The 12,665-nt window shown below is 38.9% G+C and overlaps 1 protein-coding gene across 4 annotated transcripts in view; it reads left to right on the top strand.

Annotated features, from left to right (window-relative positions):
* ULK4 (unc-51 like kinase 4) overlaps positions 1-12,665 on the top strand; it is a 174,818-nt gene that overhangs the window by 95,711 nt on the left and 66,442 nt on the right. For all 4 annotated transcript variants that reach the window (XM_081882917.1, XM_081882916.1, XM_081882919.1 and 1 more), the window contains exons 33-34: positions 9,501-9,667; positions 10,610-10,708. In XM_081882917.1, coding sequence (XP_081739043.1) covers positions 9,501-9,667; positions 10,610-10,708 — 266 coding nt within the window. The remainder of the gene's footprint in view (positions 1-9,500; positions 9,668-10,609; positions 10,709-12,665) is intronic.

Raw genomic sequence — 12,665 nt, forward strand, 5'->3', positions numbered from 1 at the left:
AACAAGGTTTTTAAGAACCATATTGTCAGAAAAGCAATATTTAATGTCTGGACAAGATACAAAGACTTATTAGAAAACAAAACACCGAGGTGGCTGTCACCTTTGGAGGCTAAGGCCCGAAAAAGACCCAATATGGAGGCCAATTGGCCAAAATATTGGGAAATACTAGAAAGGGATGGAGACAATTGGAAACTGCAGAGTTTAGAGAAAATGAAAGATAAAGTGCGAGACTGGTTACACTATGCTCAGCTTAAGGAAGTGTTTAAGATTGATAAAAAGTTAGGATTCCAGGTGGAGAAATCGAAACTGGAGACAGAACTGCTAGAACCTAAGACCAAGGTACTTTCAAAAATGTATAACTTGCTGCTGAAATGGAACACACAAGACGAATTGGTTAAATCGGCTATGATAAAGTGGGCCCAGGATATTGGGCACAACATTATGTTTGAGGACTGGGAAAGGTTATGGACCACCGGGCTGAACTTCACAGCATGTAATGCTCTGAAGGAAAATGTAATGAAAATGATATATAGATGGTACATGACCCCAGTGAAATTGGCTAAAATATACCATTCGTCTGATAACAAATGTTGGAAATGTAAGGAAAATGAAGGAACATTCTTTCACCTCTGGTGGACCTGCCCTAAAGTGAAGGCCTTTTGGGAAATGATATACAATGAGTTAAAAAAGGTATTTAAGTATACCTTCACCAAGAAACCAGAGGCCTTCCTTCTGGGCATGGTCGGCCAGAACGTGTTAAAGAAGGACAGAACATTTTTTATGTACGCTACAACGGCGGCAAGGATACTTATTGCTAAGAGCTGGAAAACCCAAGATCTACCAACACTGGAAGAATGGCAGATGCAGCTGATGGACTATATGCAACTGGCTGAGATGACTGGCAGAATCCGCGACCTGGGAGAGGAGAGGGTTGAAGAAGACTGGAAGAAATTTAAGATTTATTTACAAAAGTACTGTAATTTGGTTGAATCCTAACAAGGAAGCCAGAGCAGAAATAACTGTCTACCATTAAATTATAATTTTTTATTTGAGTTTAACCTAAATATTGTAATTAAGAGCATAAACAAGATGATAATTTGCTTGGAAAAATTCGTTTTTAATGATGAAAGTGGAAGCGGGAGACGTGAGGGAGTCCGCAATAGAATGAAAGGATGTTATGAAACCTATTCTGTTTGTTAATCTGTAAAAAATCTTAATAAAAATTTTTATAAAAAAAAAAAAAAAAACATTCAAAAATTTTACAATGTTTCTGTAGATAAATTTTAAATTTCCTCCAATCTTCTTCCACAAACTCTTCTCCCTGGTCTCGGATTCTGCCAGTCATCTCCGCCATTTCTATATAGTCCATTACTTGCATCTGCCATTCTTCCAGAGTGGGTAGGTCTTGTGTCTTCCAGTGCTTTGCGATGAGTATTCTTGCTGCTGCTGTGGCGTGCATAAAGAAAGTTCTATCCTTCTTTGACACCAATTGGCCGACTATGCCCAGGAGAAAGGCCTTTGGTTGCTTAGGGAAAGTGTACTTAAGTACCTTCTTCAATTCATTGTAGATCATCTCCCAGAAAGCCTTAATCCTTGGGCACGTCCACCAAAGGTGAAAGAATGTACCTTCAGTTTCTTTACATTTCCAGCATTTATTATCGGGCAAATGATAAATTTGTGCAAGCTTGACTGGGGTCATGTACCACCTGTACATCATTTTCATAATATTCTCTCTTAGGGCATTACATGCCGTAAATTTAATCCCGGTGGTCCACAACTTCTCCCAGTCAGCAAACATGATATTATAGCCTATATCTTGTGCCCATTTTATCATTGCCGATTTTACTGTTTCTTCCTCAGTGTTCCATTTCAGCAGCAAATTATACATTCTTGATAGAATCTTAGCATTGGGTTCTAGCAGTTCTGTCTCTAACTTTGATCTTTCCACCTGGAAACCCACTTTTTTATCCTGGTTAAAACCTCTCTTATTTGAAAATAGTGTAACCAGTCTCGCACCTTCTCTTTAAGCTTCTCATAACTCTGCAATTTCAATTTGTCACCATCCTGTTCTAAAATTTCCCAATATTTTGGCCACTTAGCCTCCATATTAAGTTTTTTCAAAGCTTTCACTTCCATAGGTGAAAGCCACCTTTGGGTTTTACTCTCCAAAAAGTCTTTATATCTAATCCAGACATTAAGCAGTGCTTTCCTGACAATATGGTTTTTAAATGCCTTGTGCGCTTTTACGTTGCCATACCACAAGTATGCATGCCACCCAAATACATTATCATACCCCTCAAGATCTAAAACATCTGTGTTTTCAAGAAGTAGCCATTCCTTCAGCCAGCAAAAAGCTGCTGGTTCATAATAGAGTTTCAAGTCTGGCAGGGCAACCCCCCCCCCAAACTTTAGCATCTGTAAGTATCTTATATTTTATTCTGGGCTTTTTGCCCTGCCTGACAAATCTAGATATATCTCTCTGCCACTTCTTAAAACAATCCATCTTGTCAATAATTTGCAGTGATTGAAATAAAAATAATATTCTCGGCAATACATTCATCTTGATAACAGCAATTCGACCCAGCAAGGAAAGCTGCAAATTTGACCAAATTCCTAAATCTTTTTTGATTTCTGACCAACATTTCTCATAATTATCTTTAAATAGGTTCACATTCTTAGCGGTCATATTCACCCCCAGGTATTTTACCTTTTTTACCAATGTTAAATCTGTCTCCTTCTGAAACATCTGAGAGAGCATGAGTTTGTCTGTACAAATTCAATGACCAAAACACCCAAGCCTGCAATCTTATATATGCTTACCTAGGAGTAAGTCCTATTGAATACAGTGGGATTTCTGAGTGGCCATGCATTAGTTGCACTGAAGGAGATAGGAATTCATGAAGCCTCACCACCACCTACTGAAATTAATTATTATTTTTTCCATTGAGTTAGATTGCAACACAAGATTTCAATCAAGTATGGCTGGCTTTACTATACTAAGAAAAAAATGTTCATATATAATGGAAGAGTAATATAAAACTCCAACACTTCTATCCCAATCTAATTATTCTCCCTCCAAAATATAATGAAAGTGTTAGTACAGCATTTTGGAGTAGCAACTCCATCATGCACAAAAGACCCTATTGATAAAGTGGTAAATGGAGTACCAGCAATAATGAACCATGTAAGTAATAATTAAATGCATCTGTGTAATTTTGCAAAAGGTGCAGATTAGAAAACTTACAAATGGACTCCATCTGCAGAGCAAACTAGGAACTATGGGTAACACTACCTAAAAAGGTAAAGGTACCCCCCCCTGCCCGTACGGGCCAGTCTTGACAGACTCTAGGGTTGTACGCTCATCTCACTCTAGAGCCGGGAGCCGGCGCCGTCCGCAGGCACTTCCGGGTCACATGGCCAGTGTGACATCGCTGCTCTGGCGAGCCTGCACCAGCGCAGCACACGGAACGCCGTTTACCTTCCCGCTATAAAGCGGTACCTATTTATCTACTTGCACTTTAAGGGTGCTTTCGAACTGCTAGGTGGGCAGGAGCTGGGACCGACAGACGGGAGCTCACCCTGCCGCGGGGATTTGAACCGCCGACCATATGATCAGCAAGTCCTAGGCACTGTGGTTTTACCCACAGTGCCACCCGCGTCCCCACTACCTATGGTTACTTTAAACAGACCAGCTTGAGGAGCCATGGTTTGAAGATAATTGAATGAAAATTACCCATAGTATAACCACAGTTGGTTGTACTAGACAGTACAACAAACCACAGTTAAATGAAAGCAAAAACAAGCTCTTCCAAACTCCTCCTGGCCCTGTGGGAGTAAGGGTAAATTATGCACCCCAGGAACCAGGCTGGGACAGACTAGGAAACAGCTGAGACTTCAACTTTTACCACCCACCAGCTGATTTCTGTAGCCATTGGCAGTGGCATAGCGTGGGTTATCAGCACCCGGGGCAAGTCAAGTAATTTGCACCCCCTAACTCCTGGATTTGCGCCCCCTAGCCCGTGGATTTGCGCCCCCTAACCCTAACCCCCAGATGTTGCGCCCAGTGCGGCCGGGCCCCCCTACACCCCCCACGCTACGCCACTGGCCATTGGCTGAGTGAGTGAGTTCCCTAGCAGACTTTGGCTCTACCACTCGTCAATGAATGCAACCTAACATATCTCACATGATTGTTCCAAGGATAAAATGGATAGGGAGAGAATCAAATAGCCACCCCTGAGTTTGTTGGGGGAAGGACAGGATAAAAATGTATTAAAATAAATAAGATGCTTAAAAAGGATTAGAACTAGAAATATACCATTTCTCTGTTTATTGTTAGTTTTTAATACAGAGCCTCTTTTCCATTTGTAGGCTGTTTCCAATTAGACAAACACTGGGAAAGGAGGGGTACATTTCAAGAGGCCCAAATTTGTAGTATGCTTTGTAGCACCATTGTCAAAGCATGCTTCACTGAAGAAACAGGTGTACCTGACAAGCATTACATTTCCCACCTTTGAAAGATTCAAGCCATGTGACAGTTCATAAATATTGCCATTATCTCTATTGGCCTCCTTAAGTACAACCTATCTGCTTTGAACAGTTCACTACGAGTCCTACAAGTCCCCAGTGCTGATTTGCAGGCACTGCTAATTTGCATACTACCGCAGAAAACAAGCAATTAAAAGATAAAATATGCTGCATCATAAAATTCCTCAGTAAGCTTTACTAGGTTTTAATTATTTTCATATTTCACTAGTAACTGAAATATTAGGTTGAAGATCTTAGTACAGGCCTTTCCTTTTAATTCTTGGTAGATGAATTTCAGCAACTAAATTTGTTGGTCGGAGGCAGATTCTAAATATATTTTCATTACAGTACTTTAATTACAAAAGGGCGGAGGGGAAAAAATATTTACCCATCATACAAATAAAGATACCCCATTAAAATTGGAATTAAAAAAAATATGTGTTGTAAAATCAGACGAAGTGGAACCAGTGCCATGTTGAATCACAGCATGAGACCTCAAGAATCAGTGTAAAGTTGTTTTAAAGTGGTAGCCATCAGGTGGCAGTGTTTTATAAATCACTATCTGAACATTTTTTATTTTTTGTGAAGGGCAGCATCAAATTCTCTAAATAAATAAATAACCAGCAGTTCTCCTAATTAATTTAGTAGATTCTATAAATTAATTAGGCAAGTTATAAAGGTCTGACTCTTCTTCATCATCTGCTCCAGTATAATTGCCAGCCTGTTTCATTCCACGAGTCAAGGTTCTATTGTTTTGCCAGAGGAAAACATAAAAATAATTCCAAGCCCACTAAAAGTAGCAGGCAAAATCATTATAGCGTGCCAAAAGGGACATGTCTGCTTCTGAAAATCACTGGCACTGAAAAAACAGCAACAGTATCATAGTACCATAAGCATCTGTGTCTTGCCAATTTCTGCCTACTTGCACAAATATGTGTCTCAACTTCAGTGTAAGAAAAATACTGTATTAATGTCAAAGCTGGACAAAAACAAGTTATTTAGACTTTGTATTGCGGAAGCAGTGCATAGGAGCCAACTCCTAGGGACTAAGATCTCTTTGCCCCCCCTAAAATATTTGAGGGCGCTGGGTCCCCCCCCCCAAAGTTGATGGGCATTGTTTAGGGAAGCTTTTAATGTTTAATAGGTTATTGTATTTTGGTGTTCTGCTGGAAGCCGCCCAGAGTGGCTGGGGAAACCCAGCCAGATGGGCGGGGTATAAATAATATATTATTATTATTATTATTATTATTATTATTATTATTATTATTATTATTATTCAAATGGCGTGCATGCACTGCGGGGCTCATCTGGGCCCTCCAATATTTTATTCAGCTTGGCACTCCTGAAACATTCAGTTTCTCAGCTGCGAAGCACAGCAGCAAACCAAATAGCCCTTTTCTTCAGCTTTGAGCTGCAGAGTGGGGCAGGGATCTTCCCTGAAGTTGTGTTGCATCCTCTGAAGCTCAGCACAGCTGTAGAGGATGATTCCCACCTGCCCAACTCTGAGCTGGAAAAGAAGGCATCACTCCTGCCATAGCAAGAGTGACAAGCAGGGTTGCGCACCGCAACTTGATGTGGTGAGAGCGCATAATTGTAGTGGCCTTGCATAGGGAGCAAACCATAGTGCAAAGGGTCATCTGTCCACATTTGCAGATTTCTGTTTGATAGGCACCACTTTCTGCTGGATGGTTTACTTCGGCTTACTGAATGTTCGCTTTGTAGAAAGAAACTGACTGATGACAGGTTTTGAGTAGTGCAGATATGTAATTATGTTTTTGCAGTTTCTTTTTGTAGGCAGTGGTGACATCACCTAAATATATCTATGTACAGTCTGTTATTTGTGCTGCATACTCTAAATGCTAACAGAAACAGTCTACATAGAGAATGAAATCAAATAACAGTTTTATTTAAATGCTGAGGTTTTGATTTAAGTAGGGGGATGTCAGATATGTAAAAAAATAAAAAAATGAGCCCATTGTGGAAATAATAAAATTTACATAACAGAAATATTTAAGAATGGATTATGAATGTCCTTCCAGTTCACAATGGCTTCAAGTAATGTTTCTTATTTAACTTCTTTATGAAACAAGTATGGTAAAATATTGGAACGTATCAGTAGAGTTTATAATAAATTAATGAATCATTTTGCAGTGCTTTGTCTAAATTTATGTACTCAGCGAATCTTTAACGGTCTTTTCCTGGGAGCACTTAGCTCTGATTGTAGTGAGATTCTGATTATATATTGCACCTTTAAAAAGAATGTAATACTTGCAAAACCTAGAGCAGGCTGAATTTGCCTGAAAAATATATAGTGAAATTAGTATGTGCTGATTTAATGACTTGGGATCCCCTTGCTTATGTTTTGAATGTTAATAGTTTGCCTTCTAGATACCAAACTTTATAATCTTCAGCTTTATTATCTTTATTCCTATATATATATATATATGCGTCTTGCATTTTGAATAGTGTGTGTGTGTGTGTGTGTGTGTGTGTGTGTGTGAAGTGATTCATAAGTCACTTGCTAAAATGCCTGTTTGTCTTCTGGGCCTTATCTGTTTTCTGGTGGTAGTATAAAAGGGCTAAGCTGCATATGGATTTTATTTGATTTTGAGCCTCACAATGGATTCTCTGCTGGAAGTTTTATATTCGCAATGTTGCCGTCCAGCTCAGAGAATTCTTATTAATGCTTCAGCAGGTGCTCTGCTCACAGTCCAGTAAAATAAAGATAGGCTTGGTTTTTGAGACTTCCTCAGTTTCTAATGGCAACGTATTGAATCATTTGCTAAAGTCAAATATCTCAGTTGCCCCATGTTGGCAAGAAAACTCATCTTTGCAGAAAAAAAACAAAACTCCTCTTGCTTGTTCTGGGAAGCCCTGATTTGCCTTTGCATTCAGTAGTGGGCCTTGCCAAGCCAAAATTAATGCTTGTAGCAGCCAGAAGACACTGACTGCAGCTGTGTCCATAACTGAAGTTGGTTTTTAGCGTTATGTTTTCTTTTAGAAGGTCACAAGTTTGCAGGAGTATCTGCTTACGGGAAATACAGTAAGCTAGTTAACTCTTGGATTGCTGGATTAAAGGAATCAGTCGTAAGAAAGAGAAAAATGTTCAAGCTCTTCAGCATAATTCTTTCTTGGGGTTATTCCTCCACACTGTGGAGCCCAAGGGAGCAGAGTGATTCTGATTTATTTTTCAGTAATCGTATGGTCTTACAACGCTTCCTCCTCATCTGGCATCTTGATTTTTATTACTACAAAGTTTTACTAACTTAAAGTTGACATATCGCATGTCATTGTGTAAAGTTAACCCAACTTACCTTCATTATGCTACCTGCAGCCACTGGGTTTCCTATAAATGTTTTGTTTAATCACAGTGAACTTCTAACATAAAGATAAACAATTATTCCGTTTCTAATACTTACTATGATCCTAAACTTTTTTCAAGATGTGTGCATAGAGCAAGTTTATTGTAAAAAGAAGAGCAAGGCAAATTTATTTTCCAAATTTATAGTAGTTAACAGGGATAGTGTATTTGCAACTAAAAATATGCAGTTATTTTACAGCATATTTTCCCATTTTTTTAAATCTCATTCATACTAGCACAAAATGTCTGTTTCACTACAGTGAATAGACCAATAGAGGGGGTTTTTAGTATGTGGTTGGTCTTGGCTTAATGAATGTGTACTTTACATCAGCAATGGTTCCAGATAATGGAGAAGGCATTGCAAAATCAAGCATAGGATAGCATAGCCAAATTAGTTCTTCTCAAGGTAGACCTATTGAAATGAATGCACCATGTTAGTCATGTCCATTGATTTCAGTGGAACTAGTATTACATGTGAAAGGATCTTGGGGTCTCAGTAGAACACACTTAATCAATCAACGGTGTGATGCAGCAACAAAAAAAGCTAATGCTGTTCTAAACTGCATCAGCAGAAGGCTAGTCCAGGCATAGGCAAACTCAGCCCTCCAGATGTTTGGGGACTACAACCCCCATCATCCCTGACTACTGGTCCTGTTAGCTAGGGATGATGGGAGTTGTAGTCCCAAAACATCTAGAGGGCCAAGTTTGCCTATGCCTGGGCTAGTGTCTCAATCAAGGGAAGTAATAGTACCACTCTATTCTGCCTTGGTCAGATCACACCTGGAATACTGTGTCCAGTTCTGAGTGCCACAATTTAAGAAGGATATTGACAAGTTGGAACATAAGTAGAGGGGGATAACCAAGATTATGAAGGGTCTAGAAACCAAGCCTTATGAGGAACAGTTGAGGGAGTTGGATATGTTTAGCCTGGAAGAGAGGAGACTGAGAGGAGATATGATAGCCATCTTCAAATATCTAAAGCGCTGTCACATAGAGGAAGGAGCAAGCCTGTTTTTTCCTGCTCCAGACAATGGACCTGAACCCATGGCTTCAAGTTACAAGAGAGAAGATTCTAACTAAGCATTTTTTTGTAGGTCCATATTTTGCCAAATGGGTGGTCAACGTTCTATGAGTATGTCTGCAGATATATATATATATGCCAACAACTTACATATTTTTATATTACTTTCAATATATCAACCTGAAAATAAATTGAATCAAATTTGTTACCAGGCCACTGAAAACTAGTAGTTCATGTGTATCAAAAAATAGAGTGTCTTTTAAAATTCAAAAAGCCATGCTCGTATCTTGCCCTACTCTTTCAGGTGCATGCATTCAGCTCTCAGCTGTAAACCAGTGCATCTTCTCTTCTCTTTTTATGTTACAATCACAATTGCACAGATGGAATCCACTCTCTCAATTGTCAATTTGATACTAGGCTTCTTGTTCCCCTGCCCCCCACCTTAAAGCCTGAGTTTTATATAAAGCAAAATGGGATAGTAAATATCATTGATTATATGGAAATACATTATTCTCGTTAATATCCTTTTTCTTCTATATACCTATTTTCTTTGCAAATACTGTGTTTATTCATTCTGTACACATGTCTGTTTAGGTCTGGTCCATCACATCTGTAATCTCCTAATAGAAACTGCAGCTCTTTGCTTGGATGCAGATGATAAAAGCAACATCAAGACAGCAAATACGTTGCTTCTGTCCTTGCTTGATATTTTGCACCATATGCTGATCTACACTGCAAATATTGTCCGCCTGACACTACAGGTATATAATCTGTTTTCTGGTAGAATGAGGGTCATTGCATATATTTTCTATTGATCTTGTTGAATTCCCCACTATATATATACAAATGAAGTTGAATAGATTAATAAGTGAATATCTACACCTGGGGGTCAGCAAACTTTTTCAGCAGGAGGCCGGTCCACTGTCCCTCAGACGTTGTGGGGGGCCAGACTATATTTTTTGGGGGGGATGAATGAATTCCTATGCCCCGCAAATAACCCAGAGATGCATTTTAAATAAAAGGACACATTCCACTCATATAAAAACACGCTGATTCTCGGACCGTCCACAGGCCAGATTTAGATTGGGCCGGATCCAGCCCCCGGGCCTTAGTTTGCCTGCCCATGGTCTACACAGTTCTACTGACAATGGTTAATTAATTACATGGGAGTTAATTGAAGCTTAAGTTTTTCTGGCTTAAGTAGTAAGTACCCATAATGGGTTCTTTGATTTTTACCAGTCCCTTTATCCAAGATGATTTGAACCCTCATATATTTTGCATGTATCAGAGACAGAAAAATAGTACATTTCTAGATAAGTACTGTTGACATCCATCAGGCTCAAGAGACAATGGACTGTACCTCCAGGGTGAAGTCAAACCTCTGCATTTGCAACACCAAAGTGATCTCCCTGAGGTACAAACCTGAGCAGTGTGTGGAGGTCCTGGGCTGGTCCACAAATGGGGCTGCCACAATGAAAACCCTGTTCCAAGTTACTGTGGAGTAGACTTGTGATGTATACTCAAACAACTCTTCCCTTTCTAAAGTTGACTCACTCAAGGACATACCAATCAAATAAAAACAGATTTATTTTCAAAAATTAATGCTTTCCAAGGGAACCCTTCATCCTGAAATGACTGTGATAGTGATATTTTTGATGTGTTCTTTCTAATATTGTGGTTAATTATACTTTTTTCTCATGAAGGCACAGAAATCTGGCACAGGAGGGGACACTCAAACCGCTGAGGACCTTCTGCTTATCAACAAACCCCTGACAGATCTAATTAGCTTGCTTATTCCATTGGTAAGAGCTTTATTATTTTCAGTTAGAATGATTGGAATGAATTATAGTTTATTTAGATCATCACCACCCCCTTGTGAAAGGTTCAGATCAGGTTACAGGATGATAAAAAAATAATAATTCAGAAAATACATTTCCACTTTTAAAAAGTTGCCAATACTGAGGAACAAGATTAAATTTCTCTTTTCAAATGTTCCTTAAATGTATAGTCTTCTTTTCTTGTATTATCCATTTGTTCCCATTCTCTTGGCCCTAACTAAGAAGAATGCCCTTACCCATGCCTTTTCCTGAGCTTGTAACTTTCATTCTCAGGATCAATATAGATGTATCAATAGTTTTATCTTTACTTCAGGTAAAGGATTGATTGCTGTCTGCACCTCCAACCATTTAGTCATTATCCATAGTTAACACAAGCCCAGGGACACTGCAAGCCTATGGAAACCTTGACAGGGATATGGGTACTTACAAAATAAACTTTGTGTCAGCCACAAGTTGGACATCTTCTTTCAAGACTAACTTGCTTATTTTTTTAAAATTCTAAGTATTAAAACTTAACAAAACTCAATTTCTTTAAATAATGCACAGAATAATGTCCTTGATGAATTTCTGGAAAAACTAACCAAAATAATAAACTCAGAGATTAAAAAAAAATTATTAAATATTTCAGTGCAAAATTTGTGCCTGCATGCTTAAAGGTTTTGTTAGCTTTAGCTTTAAATAAGGTAAAACAATGATGATTTAACTTATTTTAAAATGATCCTTTGAAGTTTAATAACTATTAATTTTCCACACTCGTTCTTCTGTTCCCACTTATGTCAGATAACTAATTTGAACCATTCTTTTTATTCACAACTGTTTACATTCTTCAATTATTTATAAGTAACTTTTATCTATTATTTATAGATAACTATTACATTACATTTCATACCGGGTCAGTTTTGATTAAGTGAGGGAAATTTGGTTGTGAAAAAACTCACTCAAGGTCTAGGAGCACCTGAACAATTCACCTGTACAATTCAGGAAGTGAGAGCAGAATCAGGGATGTTGTGCAAGAAGAAAAACTGTTGGCTGGGAAGTTGAATGGGAAGTTGATCTAGAAATTGACCAGGGGAGTTAATGGCCAGATATGAGTATTTAGTGTGGTGGCTTAGAGTTGGGAAATCAAATTGAAATAGAATTAAAAGATGGGAGCCAATGAACAGGCCTCTAGCAGAGTTGGCTCTGAAAAAAGCAAGATACATTAGACAGAGAACTGAGAAACAGAGCCATGAGAGAAGGATAAGAATAGGAGGCAGACAGTTGAGGTAACCAAATGGTGCGTTAGGTGGTAAATTGATGTACATTGTCATGTAATATTATTTTTATTAAAAAACACACTATCTAATATGTTGGTATGTGAATACATTGCTAGGAGAGGATATATTTGCTAGATATTATCCCCCCTTCCTTATGTTTGTGACTTCAACAGAGTGCCATCCTTTTGCAGCTTAAAAGGGCAGCTTAGGCTTGTTTTAGCCTTTTAGTTTAAGCAACCCAGCTTTAAGGCACACTGGATTCTTCTGGTATTTCCCCTTTTTCTTCCCCTTAAAACACCACCAACAACAATTTATTTATGCCCTGCCCATCTGGCTGGGTTTCCCCAGCCACACTGGGTGGCTTCCAACAAAATATTAAAATACAATAGTCTGTTAAACATTAAAAGCCTCCCTAAACAGGGCTTCTTTCAGATGTCTTCTAAAAGTCTGGTAGTTGTTTTTCTCTTTGACATCTGGTGGGAGGGCGCTCCACAGGGCGGGCGCCACTACCGAGAAGGCCCTCTGCCTGGTTCCCTGTAACTTGGCATCTCGCAGCGAGGGAACCGCCAGAAGGCCCTCGGAGCTGGACCTCAGTCTTGTAATAACTTTTACTTGGAATATATTTGTTGAGGAGTAACAGATACAGCAGCTTTGTTCAGGCAGGC

The sequence above is a fragment of the Podarcis melisellensis genome, assembly GCF_964234715.1.
Source record: "Podarcis melisellensis genome assembly, chromosome: 12".
Lineage (NCBI taxonomy): Eukaryota > Metazoa > Chordata > Lepidosauria > Squamata > Lacertidae > Podarcis > Podarcis melisellensis.